At 41.5% G+C, this 25,291-nt stretch overlaps 1 protein-coding gene across 1 annotated transcript; it reads left to right on the top strand.

Annotated features, from left to right (window-relative positions):
- Nucleotides 1-393: 393 nt before the first annotated feature.
- LOC115189528 (deleted in lung and esophageal cancer protein 1 homolog) lies at nt 394-23,236 on the top strand (the record flags this gene model as incomplete). The annotated part of the gene is made up of 7 exons (XM_029748144.1): nt 394-446; nt 557-649; nt 1,263-1,403; nt 19,340-19,496; nt 20,877-20,987; nt 22,001-22,194; nt 23,025-23,236. Coding segments are annotated over exons 2-7 (899 nt in total), but the record flags the coding sequence as incomplete, so codon positions are not given.
- Between the last annotated feature and the right edge of the window lie 2,055 nt (nt 23,237-25,291).

Here is a 25,291-nt window from a genome sequence, read left to right as displayed (position 1 = left end):
CCTGGCAGAGCGGGTGCAGTATAGCAGACATGCTGGATCCTGGCAGAGCGGGTGCAGTATAGCAGACATGCTGGATCCTGTTGGAAACCACAACAGCAGTAGATGGCATGAGATCAAGTGATTCTGTAATAGTTGATTCCTGCTGAATTCTTGCATTTTTAATCAAGCAAATAGTAGCACTGGACTGATTAGGTTGGCAAACCAATTGTCATTTTTTTCTATGGTTACTACTTGAAAATATGACAGCAAAAGTATTTGATAGAGTAAAGATTTTAGTGCACATTTCTAAATGTTATTGTTGAGTTCCGTGTAGCTAACCAATTAAGGAGTTTTGGGTAAAACGCTCTGGCCCTTTAAGAAACCCGGACCGTTTCTATGGTTACTGCTTGTACACAAAGAGCTAGCGGCTGAAACGGGAGAGATGTGCTACTTTCACAGCTTACCAGGTTTGTGAACCACATAATAAAGGATTTACGCATGAATTATAGATGAATCATGTGTGTTTTGTCGTTGACTAAATTAGGCTACTATACCTCACAACTGTTTGGCCCAACAGACTGCAACCATGCTTGAGGAATCTGAGCTAAGACCCCAAACAGGCTTAGACCCGTCCATGAACCGTCATCGACCTGCATCAGAAAATACACAGGTTAGCACTAACTAACGATTTTATCATGCCCGTTTGATTCTTACAGTAGATAGGCTTTTTTTTAACCCATATTTTATCAGGTCAGTTGACTGAGAACACATTTTCATTTACAGCAACAAACTGGGAAATAGTTACAGGGGAGAGGAATGAGTCAGTTGGACGCTGGGGATGATTTGGTGGCCATGATGGTATGATGTCCAGATTGGGAATTTAGCCAGGACACCAGGGTTATACACCCCTACTATTACAATAAGTAGCATTTTTAAAGACCACAGAGAGTCAAGACACCTGTTTAAGGTTCCATCTGAAAGACAGCACCTTACATAGTGATTAGGGCAATGTCCCCAATCACTGCCCTGGGGCATTGGGATATTTTTTGGGGACCAGAGGGCCTCCAACACCACTTCCAGCAGCATCTGGTCTCCTGTACAGCGACCGACCAGGACCAACCCTGCTTAGCTTCAGAGGCAAGCCAGCAGTGGGATGCAGGGTGGTCTGCTGCTGGTTAATTAGTAGGCTGAACTACGTGGGAATGTCAGTGTGTTTCATTCAAGAAGAGTCATTGACTACTGTTATACTCCTAAGTCTAATGCTACGCTATATTTTCCAATAGGACATTTCACATTTATTGGCAAGCATCTTCAAGGATCTCTACACAACAGAGATTATTGGGAAAGACACAGTTGCCATTCTCACCAAGACAAGAAGGGGAGGCAACAACTACCATGACAAATATGTGGAGGATCTTCAACAGGTAGCTACCCATTCAACAACTAACCCTAACCCTAACCCTAACCCATTCAACAACTAACTCTAACCCTAAACCTAACCCTAACCCTAACCCATTCAACAACTAACCCTAACCCTAACCCTAACCCATTCAACAACTAACCCTAACCCTAACCCTAACCCATTCAACAACTAACCCTAACCCTAAACCTAACTCTAACCCTAACCCATTCAACAACTAACCCTAACCCTAACCCATTCAACAACTAACCCTAACCCTAACCCATTCAACAACTAACCCATTCAACAACTAACCCTAACCCATTCAACAACTAACCCTAACCCTAACCCATTCAACAACTAACCCTAACCCTAACCCATTCAACAACTAACCCTAAACCTAACCCTAACCCTAACCCATTCAACAACTAACCCTAACCCTAACCCATTCAACAACTACAAAACACAGCTAGCTAGATATGTGCCCTCACTGCCCTGTGCAAACTGTGTGTGTGTGTGTGTTGACCTTCATCAGTTTCATTTACAGATAGAAAATGAAGGAGGCTTTTATATCAAAGATAATTTAAATAAAATATGTGTTTATATGCTTCAAGATCGCCTTTTTTGGTCAGGTTTTTGCAACTCATTTACAATCACATCATGTTTTGTGTCTTATCCAATAGTGATAGGTCACTGAACTGATAGAAGTTCATTATGAAATATATACAAAAGCCTCCTTCAGTTTGTTCTCTATAAAACCCAGATGGCTAAGGGTCAATTTATTATAAAGAAGCACTGTCGTCAAAGAGATGCAGAATGTTCTCTTCAGTTTGCTCATCAAGCTTGCTATACAACATTAAAACCTATTCAGTCTGTCTACAAACAGGCTCTCAAAGTGCTCGATAGGAAGCCCAATAGCCATCATCACTGTTACATCCTCAGAAAGCATGAGCTCCTGAGTTGGGAAAATCTGGTGCAATACACCGACGCATGTCTTGTATTCAAGATCCTAAATGGCCTAGCTCCCCCTCCACTCAGTATTTTTGTTAAACAGAAAATCCAAAAATATGGCAGCAGATCCACAAGGTCTGCCATGAGAGGTGACTGTATAGTTCCCTTAAGGAAAAGCACCTTTAGTAAATCCGCTTTCTCTGTGAGAGCGTCCCATGTCTGGAATACACTGCCATCAGACACACATAACTGCACCACATATCACACTTTCACAAAATGCATGAAGACATGGCTAAAGGTCAATCAGATTTGTGAACATAATCCCTAGCTGTGTATTGCCGCTTTCCATGTTGTCTGTTGTCTGTAGCTTGTGAGGTGTGGAAACACTTTGTTGTTTTTATGGATTTTGCCTTGTTGCTTTTTGTTCTGTTGCTCTGTCTGTATGCTACATCTTGCTTGTCCTATGTTGCTCTGTCTGTATGCTATGTCTTGCTTGTCCTATGTTACTCTGCGTGTGCTCACTGTTCTATGATTGTCTATATTGTAATTGTTTTTAATAACCTGCCCAGGGACTGCGGTTGAAAATTAGCCGGCTGGCTAAAACCGGCACTTTTACTGAAACGTTGATTAATGTGCACTGTCCCTGTAAAAATAAAATAAACTCAAACTCAATTCATGCACCTTGGTTGGAGAGTGAGGTAGACTGCAGACTGTTCACGTCCCTTTGCACCAAACCTGTGAGGATCATGAGCATATAAGCACAGCGAAGTCTGATTCAGCTCTGTCGCTGTCTTTGGAACAAACGGTTCCAATGGTAGGACTCTATGCCGGAGCTCGGCCGACATTATTATGTTTTACTGCGAATTTGCGGGTCAAATTGAATCATTTCATTAACCATGTTGCGGGCTGCTATTATTTGTTTAATAACAACCAGCCTTGTTAGCCATGTTACCTAGATGGACAACAACCTGGTAACTTGCCCAGTATGGTGGCACTGGGAAAGTTATTGGATACCTATTCCAGGTGATGTGAAAGGTAGGATTCATATGCCTCTTAATTTAATGTTAGGGTTAGACATTAGGGTTAGGGTTAGACATTAGGGTTAGACATTATGGTTAGGGTTAGACATTAGGGTTAGACATTAGGGTTAGACATTAGGGTTAGGGTTAGACATTAGGGTTAGACATTAGGGTTAGACATTAGGGTTAGGGTTAGACATTAGGGTTAGACATTAGGGTTAGACATTAGGGTTAGGGTTAGACATTAGGGTTAGGGTTAGACATTAGGGTTAGACATTAGGGTTAGACATTAGGGTTAGGGTTAGACATTAGGGTTAGGGTTAGACATTAGGGTTAGACATTAGGGTTAGGGTTAGACATTAGGGTTAGGGTTAGGGTTAGGGTTAGACATTAGGGTTAGGGTTAGGGTTAGACATTAGGGTTAGACATTAGGGTTAGGGTTAGACATTAGGGTTAGACATTAGGGTTAGACATTAGGGTTAGGGTTAGACATTAGGGTTAGACATTAGGGTTAGGGTTAGACATTAGGGTTAGGGTTAGGGTTAGACATTAGGGTTAGGGTTAGACATTAGGGTTAGACATTAGGGTTAGGGTTAGACATTAGGGTTAGACATTAGGGTTAGGGTTAGACATTAGGGTTAGACATTAGGGTTAGGGTTAGACATTATAGTTAGGGTTAGACATTAGGGTTAGACATTAGGGTTAGACAGTAGGGTTAGGGTTAGACATTAGGGTTAGGGTTAGACATTAGGGTTAGACATTAGGGTTAGACATTAGGGTTAGACATTAGGGTTAGGGTTAGACATTAGGGTTAGACATTAGGGTTAGACATTAGGGTTAGGGTTAGACATTAGGGTTAGACATTATGGTTAGACATTAGGGTTAGACATTAGGGTTAGACATTAGGGTGGGGTTAGACATTATGGTTAGACATTAGGGTTAGACATTGGGGTTAGACATTAGGGTTAGACATTAGGGTTAGGGTTAGACATTAGGGTTAGACATTAGGGTTAGGGTTTTTTTTTTTTTTTTTTTTTAAATCTTTATTTTAACAGGGAAAACAGACTGAGACCTGGATCTCTTTTACGGCTGTGCCCTGTTTAAACATGTTGACATGTACAGTTTTAGGCATACAGACAAGAACATTTCAAACATACAAAACAAAGACACAATTCAACAGAAACAATCACAGACAACATCATATTGATCCTCCATAACATTTTTAAAATGGGCAAGGGACACCAGAGTGTCTAATTTAAGTTGGATCTGCAGTTTGTTCCATAAATAAGGCGCAAATGAACTAAAGGCAGTCCTACCCAACTCTGTGGAGACCGCAGGAGTCTCTAATGTAATCCACATCTGTGATCTGGTTTTAAAATTTGTATATCTAGTGGAAATTAATGATGATATATATGGAGGTAGTTTTAAAAGAAGTGCTTTATAAATAAACTAGAGAGCATGTTGCTCTCGCCTCACAGATAGAGAGGCCCAACCCACATGTTGATATAGGATACAGTGATGAGTTTTGTAACTATCACCCGTGATAAACCTGAGTGCACAATGGTAAATAGCATCCAGTGGTTTTAATGTGTTTGCCGATGCATGCATATAGATAATATCACCATAATCTAAAACGGACATAAAAGTAGCCTGCACAATTTGTTTTCTATTTACAAAGGACAGACAAGCCCTGTTTCTGTAAAGGAACCCTATCTTGAATTTGAGCTTTTTTCCCAATTCAGTAACATGTTTTTTAAAAGAAAGCCTATCATCTAACCATACCCCTAAATATTTATATGCAGAGACCTGTTTGATTTGAGTACCATCCAAGCTAGTGATTACAAAAGTGTTTCTAACTGAGAGTTTAGACCTAGTAAAAAACATGACATTTGTTTTCTTAGCGTTTAAAACAAGTTTAAGGTGTAAAAGAGACCCCTGTAGTATCCTAAAATCAGACTCCAACTGCATTAAAGCTTGGTCCGGTTAGACATTAGGGTTAGGGTTAGACATTATGGTTAGACATTAGGGTTAGACATTAGGGTTAGACATTAGGGTTAGGGTTAGACATTAGGGTTAGACATTATGGTTAGACATTAGGGTTAGACATTAGGGTTAGGGTTAGACATTAGGGTTAGACATTAGGGTTAGGGTTAGACATTAGGGTTAGACATTATGGTTAGACATTAGGGTTAGGGTTAGACATTAGGGTTAAACATTAGAGTTAGACATTATGGTTAGGGTTAGACATTAGGGTTAGACATTAGGGTTAGACATTAGAGTTAGACATTAGGTTTAGACATTAGGGTTAGACATTAGGTTTAGACATTATGGTTAGGGTTAGACATTAGGGTTAGGGTTAGACATTATGGTTAGACATTAGGGTTTGACATTAGGGTTAGGGATAGACATTAGGGTTAGACATTAGGGTTAGGGTTAGACATTAGGGTTAGACATTAGGGTTAGACATTATGGTTAGGGTTAGACATTAGGGTTAGGGTTAGACATTATGGTTAGACATTAGGGTTAGGGTTAGACATTAGGGTTAGACATTAGGGTTAGGGTTAGACATTAGGGTTAGACATTATGGTTAGACATTAGGGTTAGACATTAGGGTTAGGGTTAGACATTAGGGTTAGACATTAGGGTTAGACATTAGGGTTAGGGTTAGACATTAGGGTTAGGGTTAGACATTAGGGTTAGACATTAGGGTTAGACATTATGGTTAGGGTTAGACATTAGGGTTAGACATTAGGGTTAGACATTAGGGTTAGGGTTAGACATTAGGGTTAGACATTAGGGTTAGACATTAGGGTTAGACATTAGGGTTAGACATTAGGGTTAGGGTTAGACATTAGGGTTAGACATTAGGGTTAGACATTAGGGTTAGACATTAGGGTTAGGGTTAGACATTAGGGTTAGGGTTAGACATTAGGGTTAGACATTAGGGTTAGACATTAGGGTTAGGGTTAGACATTAGGGTTAGGGTTAGACATTAGGGTTAGACATTAGGGTTAGGGTTAGACATTAGGGTTAGGGTTAGACATTAGGGTTAGACATTAGGGTTAGACATTAGGGTTAGACATTAGGGTTAGGGTTAGACATTAGTTAGGGTTTAGACATTAGGGTTAGGGTGACATTAGCGGTTAGACATTAAGGTTAGGGTTAGACATTAGGGTTAGACATTAGGGTTAGACATTAGGGTTAGACATTAGGGTTAGGGTTAGACATTAGGGTTAGACATTAGGGTTACACATTAGGGTTACAAATTAGCATTAGGGTTAGACATTAGGGTTAGACATTAGGGTTAGACATTAGGGTTAGACATTATGGTTAGGGTTAGACATTAGGGTTAGACATTAGGGTTACACATTAGCATTAGGGTTAGACATTAGGGTTAGGGTTAGACATTATGGTTAGGGTTAGGGTTAGACATTAGGGTTAGACATTAGGGTTAGACATTAGGGTTAGGGTTAGACATTAGGGTTAGACATTAGGGTTAGACATTAGGGTTAGGGTTAGACATTAGGGTTAGACATTAGGGTTAGACATTAGGGTTAGGGTTAGACATTAGTGTTAGACATTAGGGTTAGACATTATGGTTAGGGTTAGACATTAGGGGTTAGACATTAGGGTTAGACATTAGGGTTAGGGTTAGACATTAGGGTTAGACATTAGGGTTAGACATTAGGGTTAGGGTTAGATTATTTAGGGTTAGTAGACATTAGGGTTAGACATTAGGGTTACATTATGGTTAGGGTTAGACATTAGGGTTAGACATTGGGTTAGACATTAGGGTTAGGGTTTAGCATTAGGGTTAGGGTTAGACATTAGGGTTAGACATTAGGGTTAGACATTAGGGTTAGGGTTAGACATTAGGGTTAGGGTTAGACATTAGGGTTAGACATTAGGGTTAGACATTAGGGTTAGGGTTAGACATTAGGGTTAGACATTATGGTCAGACATTAGGGTTAGGGTTAGACATTAGGGTTAGACATTAGGGTTAGGGTTAGACATTATGGTTAGACATTAGGGTTAGGGTTAGACATTAGGGTTAGACATTAGGGTTAGACATTATGGTTAGGGTTAGACATTAGGGTTAGACATTAGGGTTAGACATTAGGGTTAGGGTTAGACATTAGGGTTAGGGTTAGACATTAGGGTTAGACATTAGGGTTAGACATTAGGGTTAGACATTAGGGTTAGGGTTAGACATTAGGGTTAGACATTAGGGTTAGACATTATGGTTAGGGTTAGACATTAGGGTTAGACATTAGGGTTAGACATTAGGGTTAGGGTTAGACATTAGGGTTAGGGTTAGACATTAGGGTTAGACATTAGGGTTAGACATTAGGGTTAGGGTTAGACATTAGGGTTAGGGTTAGATTAGGGTTAGACATTAGGGTTAGGGTTAGACATTAGGGTTAGGGTTAGACATTAGGGTTAGACATTAGGGTTAGGGTTAGACATTAGGGTTAGACTTTATGGTTAGGGTTAGACATTAGGGTTAGGGTTAGACATTAGGGTTAGACATTAAGGTTAGGGTTAGACATTAGGGTTAGACATTAGGGTTAGACATTAGGGTTAGACATTAGGTTTAGACATTAGGGTTAGACATTAGGGTTACACATTAGGGTTACAAATTAGCATTAGGGTTAGACATTAGGGTTAGACATTAGGGTTAGGGTTAGACATTAGGGTTAGACATTATGGTTAGGGTTAGACATTAGGGTTAGACATTAGGGTTACACATTAGCATTAGGGTTAGACATTAGGGTTAGGGTTAGACATTATGGTTAGGGTTAGGGTTAGACATTAGGGTTAGACATTAGGGTTAGACATTAGGGTTAGGGTTAGACATTAGGGTTAGACATTAGGGTTAGAACATAGGGTTAGGGTTAGACATTAGGGTTAGACATTAGGGTTAGACATTAGGTTAGGTAGACATTAGTGTTAGACCTTAGGGTTAGACATTATGTTAGGGTTAGACATTAGGGTTAGACATTAGGGTTAGACATTACGGTTAGGGTTAGACATTAGGGTTAGCCATTAGGGTTAGACATAGGGTTAGACATTTAGGGTTAGACATTAGGGTTAGACATTAGGGTTAGGGTTAGACATTAGGGTTAGACATTAGGGTTAGACATTAGGGTTAGGGTTAGACATTAGGGTTAGGGTTAGACATTAGGGTTAGACATTAGGGTTAGGGTTAGACATTAGGGTTAGACATTATGGTCAGACATTAGGGTTAGGGTTAGACATTAGGGTTAGACATTAGGGTTAGGGTTAGACATTATGGTTAGACATTAGGGTTAGACATTGGGGTTAGACATTAGGGTTAGACATTAGGGTTAGACATTAGGGTTAGGGTTAGACATTAGGGTTAGACATTAGGGTTAGGGTTTTTATTTTTATTTTTTTTAAATCTTTATTTTAACAGGGAAAACAGACTGAGACCTGGATCTCTTTTACGGCTGTGCCCTGTGTAAACATGTTGACATGTACAGTTTTAGGCATACAGACAAGAACATTTCAAACATACAAAACAAAGACACAATTCAACAGAAACAATCACAGACAACATCATATTGATCCTCCATAACATTTTTAAAATGGGCAAGGGACACCAGAGTGTCTAATTTAAGTTGGATCTGCAGTTTGTTCCATAAATAAGGCGCAAAGGAACTAAAGGCAGTCCTACCCAATTCTGTGGAGACCGCAGGAGTCTCTAATGTAATCCACATCTGTGATCTGGTTTTAAAATTTGTATATCTAGTGGAAATTAATGATGATATATATGGAGGTAGTTTTAAAAGAAGTGCTTTATAAATAAACTAGAGAGCATGTTGCTCTCGCCTCACAGATAGAGAGGCCCAACCCACATGTTGATATAGGATACAGTGATGAGTTTTGTAACTATCACCCGTGATAAACCTGAGTGCACAATGGTAAATAGCATCCAGTGGTTTGAATGTGTTTGCCGATGCATGCATATAGATAATATCACCATAATCTAAAACGGACATAAAAGTAGCCTGCACAATTTGTTTTCTATTTACAAAGGACAGACAAGCCCTGTTTCTGTAAAGGAACCCCTATCTTGAATTTGAGCTTTTTTCCCAATTCAGTAACATGTTTTTTAAAAGAAAGCCTATCATCTAACCATACCCCTAAATATTTATATGCAGAGACCTGTTTGATTTGAGTACCATCCAAGCTAGTGATTACAAAAGTGTTTCTAACTGAGAGTTTAGACTAGTAAAAAACATGACATTTGTTTTCTTAGCGTTTAAAACAAGTTTTAAGGTGTAAAAGAGACCCCTGTAGTATCCTAAAATCAGACTCCAACTGCATTAAAGCGTGGTCCGGTTAGACATTAGGGTTAGGGTTAGACATTATGGTTAGACATTAGGGTTAGACATTAGGGTTAGACATTAGGGTTCTGGTTAGACATTAGGGTTAGACATTATGGTTAGACGTTAGGGTTAGACATTAGGGTTAGGGTTAGACATTAGGGTTAGACATTAGGGTTAGGGTTAGACATTAGGGTTAGGGTTAGACATTAGGGTTAGACATTAGGGTTAGGGTTAGACATTAGGGTAGGGTTAGAACAGTAGGGTTAGACATTAGGGTTAGACATTATGGTTAGGGTTAGACATTAGGGTTAGACATTAGGGTTAGACATTAGAGTTAGACATTAGGGTTAGACATTAGGGTTAGACATTAGGGTTAGACATTAGGTTTAGACATTATGGTTAGGGTTAGACATTAGGGTTAGGGTTAGACATTATGGTTAGACATTAGGGTTAGACATTAGGGTTAGACATTAGGGTTAGGGATAGACATTAGGGTTAGACATTAGGGTTAGACATTAGGGTTAGACATTAGGGTTAGACATTATGGTTAGGGTTAGACATTAGGGTTAGGGTTAGACATTATGGTTAGACATTAGGGTTAGGGTTAGACATTAGGGTTAGACATTAGGGTTAGACATTAGGGTTAGGTTTAGACATTAGGGTTAGACATTAGGTTAGACATTAGGGTTAGACATTAGGGTTAGGGTTAGACATTAGGGTTAGACATTAGGGTTAGACATTAGGGTTAGGGTTAGACATTAGGGTTAGACATTATGGGTTAGACATTAGGGTTAGACATTAGGGTTAGGGTTAGACATTAGGGTTAGACATTAGGGTTAGGGTTAGACATTAGGGTTAGACATTAGGGTTAGACATTAGGGTTAGGGTTAGACATTAGGGTTAGACATTAGGTTTAGACATTATGGTTAGGGTTAGACATTAGGGTTAGACATTAGGGTTAGACATTAGGGTTAGGGTTAGACATTAGGGTTAGACATTAGGGTTAGACATAGGGTAGACATTAGGGTTAGACATTAGGGTTAGACATTAGGGTTAGACATTAGGGTTAGACATTAGGGTTAGACATTAGGGTTAGGGTTAGGGTTAGGGTTAGGGTTAGACATTAGGGTTAGACATTAGGGTTAGGGTTAGACATTAGGGTTAGACTTATGGTCAGACATTAGGTGTTAGGGTTAGACATTAAGGTTGGAGACCTTAGGGCTAGGGTTAGACATTATGGTTAAGACATTAGGGTTAGACATTGGGTTAGACATTAGGGTTAGACATTAGGGTTAGACATTAGGGTTAGGTTAGACATTAGGGTTAGACATTAGGGTTAGGGTTTTATTTTATTTTTTTTTAAATCTTTATTTTAACAGGGAAAACAGACTGAGACCTGGATCTCTTTTTACGGCTGTGCCCTGTGTAAACATGTTGACATGTACAGTTTTAGGCATACAGACAAGAACATTTCAAACATACAAAACAAAGACACAATTCAACAGAAACAATCACAGACAAACATCATATTGATCCTCCATAACATTTTAAAATGGGCAAGGGACACCAGAGTGTCTAATTTAAGTTGGATCTGCAGTTTGTTCCATAAATAAGGCGCAAAGGAACTAAAGGCAGTCCTACCCAATTCTGTGGAGACCGCAGGAGTCTCTAATGTAATCCACATCTGTGATCTGGTTTTAAAATTTGTATATCTAGTGGAAATTAATGATGATATATATGGAGGTAGTTTTAAAAGAAGTGCTTTATAAATAAACTAGAGAGCATGTTGCTCTCGCCTCACAGATAGAGAGGCCCAACCCACATGTTGATATAGGATACAGTGATGAGTTTTGTAACTATCACCCGTGATAAACCTGAGTGCACAATGGTAAATAGCATCCAGTGGGTTTGAATGTGTTTGCCGATGCATGCATATAGATAATATCACCATAATCTAAAACGGACATAAAAGTAGCCTGCACAATTTGTTTTCTATTTACAAAGGACAGACAAGCCCTGTTTCTGTAAAGGAACCCTATCTTGAATTTGAGCTTTTTTCCCAATTCAGTAACATGTTTTTTAAAAGAAAGCCTATCATCTAACCATACCCCTAAATATTTATATGCAGAGACCTGTTTGATTTGAGTACCATCCAAGCTAGTGATTACAAAAGTGTTTCTAACTGAGAGTTTAGACCTAGTAAAAAACATGACATTTGTTTTCTTAGCGTTTAAAACAAGTTTAAGGTGTAAAAGAGACCCCTGTAGTATCCTAAAATCAGACTCCAACTGCATTAAAGCGTGGTCCGGTTAGACATTAGGGTTAGGGTTAGACATTATGGTTAGACATTAGGGTTAGACATTAGGGTTAGACATTAGGGTTCTGGTTAGACATTAGGGTTAGACATTATGGTTAGACGTTAGGGTTAGACATTAGGGTTAGGGTTAGACATTAGGGTTAGACATTAGGGTTAGGGTTAGGGTTAGGGTTAGGGTTTAGACATTAGGGTTAGACATTAGGGTTAGACATTAGGGTAGGGTTAGACATTAGGGTTAGACATTAGGGTAGACATTATGGTTAGGGTTTAGACATTAGGGTTAGACATTAGGGTTAGACATAGAGTTAGACATTAGGGTTTAGACATTAGGGTTAGACATTAGGGTTAGACATTAGGTTTAGACCTTATGGTAGGTTAACATTAGGGTTAGGGTTAGACATTATGGTTTAGACATTAGGGTTAGACATTAGGGTTAGACATTAGGGTTAGGGATAGACATTAGGGTTAGACATTAGGGTTAGACATTAGGGTTAGACATTAGGGTTAGACATTATGGTTAGGGTTAGACATTAGGGTTAGGGTTAGACATTATGGTTAGACATTAGGGTTAGGGTTAGACATTAGGGTTAGACATTAGGGTTAGACATTAGGGTTAGGTTTAGACATTAGGGTTAGACATTATGGTTAGACATTAGGGTTAGACATTAGGGTTAGGGTTAGACATTAGGGTTAGACATTAGGGTTAGACATTAGGGTTAGGGTTAGACATTAGGGTTAGACATTATGGTTAGACATTAGGGTTAGACATTAGGGTTAGGGTTAGACATTAGGGTTAGACATTAGGGTTAGGGTTAGACATTAGGGTTAGACATTAGGGTTAGACATTAGGGTTAGGGTTAGACATTAGGGTTAGACATTAGGTTAGACATTATGGTTAGGGTTAGACATTAGGGTTAGACATTAGGGTTAGACATTAGAGTTAGACATTAGGGTTAGACATTAGGGTTAGACATTAGGGTTAGACATTAGGGTTAGACATTATGGTTAGGGTTAGACATTAGGGTTAGGGTTAGGCATTATGGTTAGACATTAGGGTTAGACATTAGGGTTAGGGATAGACATTAGGGTTAGACATTAGGGTTAGGGTTAGACATTAGGTTTAGACATTAGGGTTAGACATTAGGGTTAGACATTATGGTTAGGGTTAGACATTAGGGTTAGGGTTAGACATTATGGTTAGACATTAGGGTTAGACATTAGGGTTAGACATTAGGGTTAGGGATAGACATTAGGGTTAGACATTAGGGTTAGACATTAGGGTTAGACATTAGGGTTAGACATTATGGTTAGGGTTAGACATTAGGGTTAGGGTTAGACATTATGGTTAGACATTAGGGTTAGGGTTAGACATTAGGGTTAGACATTAGGGTTAGGGTTAGACATTAGGGTTAGACATTAGGGTTAGACATTAGGGTTAGGATTAGATGTTAGGGTTAGACATTAGGGTTAGACATTAGGGTTAGGATTAGACATTAGGGTTAGACATTAGGGTTAGACATTATGGTTAGGGTTAGACATTAGGGTTAGGGTTAGACATTAGGGTTTGACATTAGGGTTAAACATTAGGGTTAGACATTAGGGTTAGACATTAGGGTTAGACATTAGGGTTAGGGTTAGACATTAGGGTTAGGGTTAGACATTAGGGTTAGACATTGGGGTTAGGGTTAGACATTAGGGTTAGGGTTAGGGTTAGACATTAGGGTTAGGGTTAGACATTAGGGTTAGACATTAGGGTTAGGGTTAGACATTAGGGTTAGACATTAGGGTTAGGGTTAGACATTAGGGTTAGACATTAGGGTTAGGGTTAGACATTAGGGTTAGACATTAGGGTTAGGGTTAGACATTAGGGTTAGGGTTAGGGTTAGACATTAGGGTTAGGGTTAGACATTAGGGTTAGGGTTAGACATTAGGGTTAGGGTTAGACATTAGAGTTAGGGTTAGACATTAGGGTTAGACATTAGGGTTAGACATTAGGGTAGGGTTAGACCATTAGGACTTAGGGTAGACATTAGGGTTTAGGGTTAGACATTAGGTTGGGTTAGACATTAGGGTAGGGTTAGGACATTAGGGTTTAGGGTTAGACATTAGGGTAGACATTAGGGTTCGACCATTGGGTTAGTACATTATTAGGTTAGGTTTAGCATTAGGGTTAGACATTAGGGTTAGACATTCGGGTTAGGGTTAGACATTAGGGTTAGACATTAGGGTTAGGGTTAGACATTATGGTTAGACATTAGGGTTAGACATTGGGGTTAGACATTAGGGTTAGACATTAGGGTTAGGGTTAGACATTAGGGTTAGACATAGGGTTAGGGTTAGACATTAGGGTTAGACATTAGGGTTAGGGTTAGACATTAGGGTTAGACATTAGGGTTAGGGTTAGACATTAGGGTTAGACATTAGGTTAGGGTTAGACATTAGGGTTAGGGTTAGACATTAGACTTAGGGTTAGACATTAGGGTTAGACATTAGGGTTAGACATTAGGGTTAGGGTTAGACATTAGGGTTAGGGTTAGACATTAGGGTTAGGGTTAGACATTAGGGTTAGACATTAGGGTTAGACATTAGGTTAGACATTAGGGTTAGACATTAGGGTTAGGGTTAGACATTAGGGTTAGACATTAGGGTTAGACATTAGGGTTAGACATTAGGGTTAGACATTAGGGTTAGGGTTAGACATTATGGTTAGACATTAGGGTTAGACATTGGGGTTAGACATTAGGGTTAGACATTAGGGTTAGGGTTAGACATTAGGGTTAGACATTAGGGTTAGGTTTTTTTTTTTTTTTTTTTATCTTTATTTTAACAGGGAAAACAGACTGAGACCTGGATCTCTTTTACGGCTGTGCCCTGTTTAAACATGTTGACATGTACAGTTTTAGGCATACAGACAAGAACATTTCAAACATACAAACAAAGACACAATTCAACAGAAACAATCACAGACAACATCATATTGATCCTCCATAACATTTTAAAATGGGCAAGGGACACCAGAGTGTCTAATTTAAGTTGGATCTGCAGTTTGTTCCATAAATAAGGCGCAAGGAACTAAAGGCAGTCCTACCCAACTCTGTGGAGACCGCAGGAGTCTCTAATGTAATCCACATCTGTGATCTGGTTTTAAATTTGTATATCTAGTGGAAATTAATGAGTGATATATATGTAGGTAGTTTTAAAGAAGTGCTTTATAAATAAACTAGAGAGCATGTTGCTCTCGCCTCACAGATAGAGAGGCCCAACCCACATGTTGATATAGGATACAGTGATGAGTTTTGTAACTATCACCCGTGGATAAACCTGAGTGCACAATGGTAAATAGCATCCAGTGGTTTGAATGTGTTTGCCGATGCATGCATATAGATAATATCACCATAATCTAAAACGGACATAAAAGTAAGCCTGCACAATTGTTTTCTATTACAAAGGACAGACAAGCCTGTTTCTGTAAAGGAACCCTATCTGACTTTGAGCTTTTTTTCCCAATTCAGTAACATGTTTTTTTAAAAGAAAGCCTATATCTAACCATACCCTAAATATTTATATGCAGAGACCTGTTTGATTGTGAGTACCATCCAAGCTAGTGATTACAAAAGTGTGTTCTAATGAGAGTTTAGAACCTAGAAAAAACATGACATTTGTTTTCTTAGCGTTTAAAAACAGGTTTAAGGTGTAAAAGAGACCCCTGTAGTATCCTAAAATCAGACTACAACTGCAATTAAAGCTTGGTCCGGTTCGACATTAGGTTAGGGTTTAGACATTATGGTTAGACATTAGGGTAGACATTAGGTTCGACATTAGGGTTAGGGTTAGACCTTAGGGTTAGACATTATGGTTAGACATTAGGGTTAGACATTAGGGTTAGACATTAGGGTTAGGGTTAGACATTAGGGTTAGACATTAGGGTTAGACATTAGGGTTAGGGTTAGACATTAGGGTTAGACATTAGGGTTAGACATTATGATTAGGGTTAGACATTAGGGTTAGACATTAGAGTTAGACATTAGGGTTAGACATTAGGGTTAGACATTATGGTTAGGGTTAGACATTAGGGTTAGGGTTAGACATTATGGTTAGACATTAGGGTTAGACATTAGGGTTAGACATTAGGGTTAGGGATAGACATTAGGGTTAGACATTAGGGTTAGGGTTAGACATTAGGGTTAGACATTAGGGTTAGACATTAGGGGTTAGACATTATGGTTAGGGTTAGACATTAGGGTTAGGGTTAGACATTATGGTTAGACATTAGGGTTAGGGTTAGACATTAGGGTTAGACATTAAGGTTAGGGTTAGACATTAGGGTTAGACATTAGGGTTAGGATTAGACATTAGGGTTAGACATTAGGGTTAGACATTAGGGTTAGATTAGACATTAGGGTTAGACATTAGGGTTAGACATTATGGTTAGGGTTAGACATTAGGGTTAGGGTTAGACATTAGGGTTAGACATTAGGGTTAGACATTAGGGTTAGACATTAGGGTTAGACATTAGGTTTAGAAATGAGGGTTAGACATTAGGGTTAGGGTTAGACATTAGGGTTAGACATTAGGGTTAGGGTTAGACATTAGGGTTAGACATTAGGGTTAGGGTTAGACATTAGGGTTAGACATTATGGTTAGGGTTAGACATTAGGGTTAGACATTAGGGTTAGACATTAAGGTTAGACATTAAGGTTAGGGTTAGACATTAGGGTTAGACATTAGGGTTAGACATTAGGGTTACACATTAGCATTAGGGTTAGACATTAGGGTTAGACATTAGGGTTAGGGTTAGACATTAGGGTTAGACATTAGGGTTAGGGTTAGACATTAGGGTTAGACATTAGGGTTACACATTAGCATTAGGGTTAGACATTAGGGTTAAACATTAGGGTTAGGGTTAGACATTAGGGTTAGACATTAGGGTTAGGGTTAGACATTAGGGTTAGACATTAGGGTTAGCGTTAGACATTAGGGTTAGACATTAGGGTTAGACATTAGGGTTAGACATTAGGGTTAGACATTAGGTTTAGACATTAGGGTTAGACATTAGGGTTAGACATTAGGGTTAGGATTAGATGTTAGGGTTAGACATTAGGGTTAGACATTAGGGTTAGTGTTAAACATTAGGGATAGACATTAGGATTAAACATTAGGGTTAGACATTAGGGTTAGACATTAGGGTTAGGGTTAGACATTAGGGTTAGACATTAGGGTTAGACATTAGGGTTAGTGTTAGACATTAGGGTTAGACATTAGGGTTAGACATTATGGTTAGACATTAGGGTTAGACATTAGGGTTAGGGTTAGACATTAGGGTTAGGGTTAGACATTAGAGTTAGACATTAGGGTTAGGGTTAGACATTAGGGTTAGACATTAGGGTTAGACATTAGGGTTAGACATTAGGGTTAGGGTTAGACATTAGGGTTAGACATTAGGTTTACACATTAGGGTTAGGGTTAGACATTAGGGTTAGACATTAGGGTTAGGGATAGACATTAGGGTTAGACATTAGGGTTAGACATTAGGGTTAGGGTTAGACATTAGGGTTAGACATTAGGGTTAGACATTAGGGTTAGACATTTTGGTTAGGGTTAGACATTAGGGTTAGGGTTAGACATTATGGTTAGACATTAGGGTTAGGGTTAGACATTAGGGTTAGACATTAGGGTTAGGGTTAGACATTAGGGTTAGACATTAGGGTTAGACATTAGGGTTAGGATTAGACGTTAGGGTTAGACATTAGGGTTAGACATTAGGTTTAGGATTAGACATTAGGGTTAGACATTAGGGTTAGACATTAGGGTTAGGGTTAGACATTAGGGTTAGACATTAGGGTTAAACATTAGGGTTAGACATTAGGGTTAGACATTAGGGTTAGGGTTAGACATTAGGTTAGACATTAGGGTTAGACATTAGGGTTAGGGTAGACATTAGGGTTAGACATTAGGGTTAGACATTAGGGTTAGGGTTTAGACATTAGGGTTATGACATTAGGGGTTAACATTAGGTTAGGGTTAGACATTAGGGTTAGGGTTAGACGTTAGGGTTAGGCATTAGGTTAGGACATTAGGGTTAGGGTTAGAATAGGTTAGGTTAGACATTAGGGTTTAGACATTAGGGTTAGGGTTAGACATTAGGGTTAGGGTTAGACATTAGGGTTAGACATTAGGGTTAGGGTTAGACATTAGGGTTAGACATTAGGGTTAGACATTAGGGTTAGACATTAGGGTTAGACATTAGGGTTAGACATTAGGGTTAGACATTAGGGTTAGACATTAGGGTTAGACATTAGGGTTAGACATTAGGGTTACACATTAGCATTAGGGTTAGACATTAGGGTTAGACATTAGGGTTAGGGTTAGACATTAGGGTTAGACATTAGGGTTAGGGTTAGACATTAGGGTTAGACATTAGGGTTACACATTAGCATTAGGGTTAGACATTAGGGTTAGACATTAGGGTTAGGGTTAGACATTAGGGTTAGATTTTAGGGTTAGGGTTAGTCATTAGGGTTAGACATTAGGGTTAGGGTTAGACATTAGGGTTAGACATTAGGGTTAGACATTAGGGTTAGACATTAGGGTTAGGATTAGATATTAGGGTTAGACATTAGGGTTAGACATTAGGGTTAGACATTAGGGTTAGGGTTAGACATTAGGGTTAGACATTAGGGTTAGACATTAGGGTTAGACATTAGGGTTAGGGTTAGACATTAGGGTTAGGGTTAGACATTAGGGTTAGGGTTAGACATTAGGGTTAGACATTAGGGTTAGGGTTAGACATTAGGGTTAGACATTAGGGTTAGACATTAGGGTTAGACATTAGGGTTAGGGTTAGACATTAGGGTTAGGGTTAGACATTAGGGTTAGGGTTAGACATTAGGGTTAGACATTAGGTTTAGACATTAGGGTTAGGGTTAGATATTAGGGTTAGACATTAGGGTTAGACATTAGGGTTAGACATTAGAGTTAGCTGTGTGGTTAATTAGACTATATGACTTTGTGGCTAGTGACCACTCTGCAGAGCTGTCTCCAGAACAAGATTCATGACAAGAAACGCTAACCTGAATTTTGCGCATCAGTGCAACCAATGAACATGTTAATTAAGGGAAAGGAAAGGGGGATACCTAGAGTAGTTATATAGGATGTTGTGATATATAGACAGTAGTTATATAGGGAAAGGGGGATACCTAGTCAGTTGTCCAACTGAATGTATTCAACTGAAATGTGTCTTCTGCATTTAACTCAACCCCTCTGAATTAAGGTGCCTGTGTTTGTGTTTTTCTACATAACTTCTCACTGCTTGAGCCTCCAGGTCCATTCAGAGTACAGCCGTCGGATGCGTGATGCTGACATGTTGGAGAACCACATCATTCAGGCTCGGGTCCAGGCCACGGCCACAGAGAGCAGGGCCCACACCAAGGTGGTGGAGGAGGTGGGAGAGGCCTACCAGCAGCTGGGTCTGCCTCCAGGTACACTGGTCTGGATCACTCTTTAATGCTGCTGTATCACTAGCCTCTAGGAGCTAGGGTATTACAAACTGTACCGTGGGACGCCTTGTGAAGAGATCACTGCAATACGCCTTGTGCTTTGTGAAGAGATCACTGCAATAAGCCTTGTGTTTTGTGAAGAGATCACTGCAATAAGCCTTGTGCTTTGTGAAGAGATCACTGCAATAAGCATTGTGTTTTGTGAATAGATCACTGCAATAAGCGTTGTGTTTTGTGAAGAGATCACTGCAATACGCCTTGTGCTTTGTGAAGAGATCACTGAAACAAGCCTTGTGTTTTGTGAAGAGATCACTGCAATAAGCCTTGTGCTTTGTGAAGAGATCACTGCAATACGCCTTGTGCTTTGTGAAGAGATCACTGAAACAAGCCTTGTGTTTTGTGAAGAGATCACTGCAATAAGCCTTGTGCTTTGTGAAGAGATCACTGCAATAAGCCTTGTGTTTTGTGAAGAGATCACTGCAATAAGCCTTGTGTTTTGTGAAGAAATCACTGTAATATGCCTTGTGCTTTGTGAAGAGATCATTGCATTAAGCCTTGTGAAGAGATCACTGTAATAAGCCCTGTGTATTGTGAAGCGATCACTGCAATACACCTTGTGCTTTGTGAAGAGATCACTGCAATAAGCCTTATGTTTTGTGAAGAGATCACTGCAATAAGCCTTGTGTTTTGTGAAGAGATCACTGCAATAAGTGTTGTGTTTTGTGAAGAGATCACTGCAATATGCCTTGTGCTTGTGAAGAGATCACTGCATTAAGCCTTGTGAAGAGATCACTGTAATAAGCCTTGTGTATTGTGAAGAGATCACTGCAATACGCCTTGTGCTTTGTGAAGAGATCACTGCAATAAGCCTTGTGAAGAGATCACTGTAATAAGCCTTGTGTTTTGTGAAGAGATCACTGCAATACACCTTGTGCTTTGTGAAGAGATCACTGCAATACGCCTTGTGAAGAGATCACTGTAATAAGCCTTGTGTTCTGTGAAGAGATCACTGCAATAAGCCTTGTGCTTTGTGAAGAGATCACTGCAATAAGCCTTGTGAAGAGATCACTGTAATAAGCATTGTGTATTGTGAAGAGATCACTGATATACGCCTGGTGCTTTGTGAAGAGATCACTGCAATAAGCCTTGTGAAGAGATCACTGCAATGCGCCTTGTGCTTTGTGAAGAGATCACTGCAATAAGCCTTGTGAAGAGATCACTGTAATAAGCCTTGTGCTTTGTGAAGAGATCACTGTAATAAGCCTTGTGTTTTGTGAAGAGATCACTGCAGTACGCCTTGTGCTTTGTGAAGAGATCACTGTAATAAGCCTTGCCCCCTAAAATAAGTGTTTGTTTCCTCAGTCAGGTGGACCTTCATGTGGTGTGTTGACAACGGCCTTCTGAAGAGTAACAACCTGATCTGTCCTGAAGACTACATCACAGGACTGACCCCGCCCCTCAAAGCCCCCAGAGGTACAGTAGTATGCCCCTCCCCTCAAAGCCCCCAGAGGTACAGTAGTATGCCCCGCCCCTCAAAGCTCCCAGAGGTACAGTAGTATGCCCCTCAAAGCCCCCAGAGGTACAGTAGTATGCCCCTCCCCTCAAAGCCCCCAGAGGTACAGTAGTATGCCCCGCCCCTCAAAGCCCCCAGAGGTACAGTAGTATGCCCCTCAAAGCCCCCAGAGGTACAGTAGTATGCCCCTCAAAGCCCCCAGAGGTACAGTAGTATGCCCCCGCCCCTCAAAGCCCCAGAGTTACAGTTAGTATGCCCCTCAAAGCCCCCAGAGGTACAGTAGTAGGCCCCTCAAAGCCCCCAGAGGTACAGTAGTATGCCCCTCAAAGCCCCCAGAGGTACAGTAGTATGCCCCTCAAAGCCCCCAGAGGTACAGTAGTATGCCCCTCAAAGCCCCCAGAGGTACAGTAGTAGGCCCCTCAAAGCCCCCAGAGGTACAGTAGTAGGCCCCTCAAAGCCCCCAGAGGTACAGTAGTAGGCCCCTCAAAGCCCCCAGAGGTACAGTAGTAGGCCCCTCAAAGCCCCCAGAGGTACAGTAGTATGCCCCTCAAAGCCCCCAGAGGTACAGTAGTAGGCCCCTCAAAGCCCCCAGAGGTACAGTAGTAGGCCCCTCAAAGCCCCCAGAGGTACAGTAGTATGCCCCTCAAAGCCCCCAGAGGTACAGTAGTATGCCCCGCCCCTCAAAGCCCCCAGAGGTACAGTAGTATGCCCCGCCCCTCAAAGCCCCCTGAGGTACAGTAGTATGCCCCGCCCCTCAAAGCCCCCAGAGGTACAGTAGTATGCCCCTCAAAGCCCCCAGAGGTACAGTAGTATGCCCCTCAAAGCCCCCAGAGGTACAGTAGTATTCCCGCCAAACACCCTTTGGAATGCATGTAATTTAGAACAGATCATCCATTTTAAAGTACTCTGAAAACACTTTACTCTTCAGTGTAAGTCTCTTTTAACTCTGTCAACTGTCTGTCTGTCCTCCCAGCCATGTCCCTCCCAGGCTTTGCCAAGCCGACGGTGTCCTACAACAGACACATATGCTACCTTCCCCAGGACGATGGCTACACAGCGGTCCCTCCCCCAGAGAGGACAACCCAGAGCTTGCTGGAGGAGTCAGAGACGTCCCTCACCCTTACCTGTAGCTCAGACACCTGCACCCCCCAAAGCCTACGTAGCCAGGTAGGACACACAGAGGTGGTCTTGTATGAAGGCTTCTTTGAATACTGTGAAGGGGTGGGTTCAGATTTGGGTATGGACGAGTCTCAGGTCATCACTAATGTGACCTCCTCTCTGCTGGTGTTGACGAGTCTCAGGTCACCACTGATGTGAACTCTTCTCTGCTGGTGTTGACGAGTCTCAGGTCACCACTGATGTGACCTCTTCTCTGCTGGTGTTGTCGAGTCTCAGGTCACCACTGATGTGACCTTTTCTCTGCTGGTGTTGACGAGTCTCAGGTCACCACTGATGTGACCTCTTCTCTGCTGGTGTTGACGAGTCTCAGGTCACCACTGATGTGACCTCCTCTCTGCTGGTGTTGTCGAGTCTCAGGTCACCACTGATGTGACCTCCTCTCTGCTGGTGTTGACGAGTCTCAGGTCACCACTGATGTGACCTCTTCTCTGCTGGTGTTGACGAGTCTCAGGTCACCACTGATGTGACCTCCTCTCTGCTGGTGTTGACGAGTCTCAGGTCACCACTGATGTGACCTCTTCTCTGCTGGTGTTGTCGAGTCTCAGGTCACCACTGATGTGATCTCCTCTCTGCTGGTGTTGACGAGTCTCAGGTCACCACTGATGTGACCTCCTCTCTGCTGGTGTTGACGAGTCTCAGGTCACCACTGATGTGATCTCTTCTCTGCTGGTGTTGTTGAGTCTCAGGTCACCACTGATGTGATCTCTCCTCTGCTGGTGTTGACGAGTCTCAGGTCACCACTGATGTGACCTCTTCTCTGCTGGTGTTGACGAGTCTCAGGTCACCACTGATGTGACCTTTTCTCTGCTGTATTCCAGAAGGCGTGCCGAGTGAGGAAGCCTCAGTGGATGAATGAGCTGAGTGCTGAGAGCAGAGCAGAGGAGAGGGCTGGCCTTCAGAAACTACAGCAGAGACACAAGTTCCTGCGGAACCCCAGATTCCTTCACCCCAACGCACAGCAGGGGGGCAAGTCGCTCATCCTGTTTCAGGAAAAAGGAGACAGGGGAAGGAAGGGGCAAGAGGAGGACAGGTAGGACTCTGTTCAGCTTCATGTGTTTGCAGAACTAGGTAGCCTAGGCTATGCTGTGTTGGTTTGGACTTGTAGCATCCCAAATGGCCCCCTATTCCCTATTACATACACTACTTCTGACTAGTGCAAGGTGTTTCACTGGGATCAGGGAATAGGGGGCCATTTGGAACGGAACAATTTTCTTCTACACTACAAGCGCAAACCGACACAGGAACAGCAGCTCTGAACAGGAGCAGCTCTGAATGCCTACTGCTTGGTTCTACAAGTAATGACGTGTGTTGACTAACAGGATGAACTCTTGTCCATGATCTGTTTCTGACTCCATTGGTTAGATCATTCATATGCAATTATTATAGGCTGGGCTATGGGGCGGCAGGTAGCCTAGTGGATAGAGTGTTGGGCCGGTAACTGAAAGGTTGCTAGATCGAATCCCCGAGCTGACAAGGTAAACATCTGTCCTTGTAAATAAGAATTTGTTCTTAACTGACTTGCCTAGTTAAATAAAGGTATAATTAAATATGGGCAAGATAATCATTTCTCAATATTAGGTGTAAATTTGTTCTATGACTTCCTTCCTGTCTGAACATCAGCTACCCTCATACCTGACGTGGAAAACTATGATCCCAGGGAAACACCCTGGTTCAGCATGATGTCATGTCTGTATGAAACATGACTAACTAAACTCAGCAAAAAAAGAAACGTCCTCTCAATGTCAACTGTGTTTATTTTCAGCAAACTTAACATGTGTAAATATTTGTATGAACATCACAAGATTCAACAACTGAGACATAAACTGAACAAGTTCCACAGACATGTGACTAACAGAAATGGAATAATGTGTCCCTGAACAAAGGGGGGTCAAAATCAAAAGTAACAGTCAGTATCTGGTGGCCACCAGCTGCATTAAGTACTGCTGTGCATCTCCTCCTCATGGACTGCACCAGATTTACCAGTTCTTGCTGTGAGATGTTACCCCACTCTTCCACCAAGACACCTGCAAGTTCCCGGACCTTTCAGGGGGGAATGGCCCTAGCCCTCACCCTCCGATCCAACAGGTCCCAGATGTGCTCAATGGGATTGAGATCTGGGCTCTTCGCTGGCCATGGCAGAACACTGACATTCCTGTCTTGCAGGAAATCATGTAGAGATCGAGCAGTATGGCTAGTGGCATTGTCATGCTGGAGGGTCATGTCAGGATGAGCCTGCAGGAAGGGTACCACATGAGGGAGGAGGATGTCTTCCCTGTAACGGACAGTGTTGAGATTGCCTGCAATGACAACAAGCTCAGTCTGATGATGCTGTGACACACTGCCCCAGACCATGACGGACCCTCCACCTCCAAATCGATCCCGCTCCAGAGTACAGGCCTCGGTGTAACGCTCATTCCTTCGACAATAAATGCGAATCCGACCATCACCCCTGGTGAGACAAAACCGCGACTCGTCAGTGAAGAGCACTTTTTGCCAGTCCTGTCTGGTCCAGCGACGGTGGGTTTGTGCCCATAGGCGACGTTGTTGCCGTTGATGTCTGGTGAGGACCTGCCTTACAACAGGCCTACAAGCCCTCAGTCCAGGCTCTCTCAGCCTATTGCGGACAGTCTGAGCACTGATGGAGGGATTGTGCGTTCCTGGTGTAACTCGGGCAGTAGTTTCCATCCTGTACCTGTCCCGCAGGTGTGATGTTCGGATGTACCGATCCTGTGCAGGTGTTGTTACACGTGGTCTGCCACTGCGAGGACGATCAGCTGTCTGTCCTGTCTCCCTGTAGCGCTGTCTTAGGCATCTCACAGTACGGGCATTGCAATTTATTGCCCTGGCCACATCTGCAGTCCTCTTGCAGGCATCTTTCTTTTGGTGTTTTTCAGAGTCAGTAGAAAGGCTTCTTTAGTGTCCTAAGTTTTCATAACTGTGACCTGAATTGCCTACCTAAGCTGTTAGTGTCTTAATGGCCGTTCCATAGGTGCATGTTCATGAATTGTTTATGGTTCATTGAACAATCATGGGAAACAGTGTCCATCCATAACCTGTTGGAGAGTCACTCCATCCATAACCTGTT

This window comes from Salmo trutta, unplaced genomic scaffold, assembly GCF_901001165.1.
Source record: "Salmo trutta unplaced genomic scaffold, fSalTru1.1, whole genome shotgun sequence".
NCBI lineage: Eukaryota > Metazoa > Chordata > Actinopteri > Salmoniformes > Salmonidae > Salmo > Salmo trutta.
The sequence above is the reverse complement of the archived record's forward strand: the minus strand, read 5'-3'. Positions and strand labels throughout refer to the sequence as shown.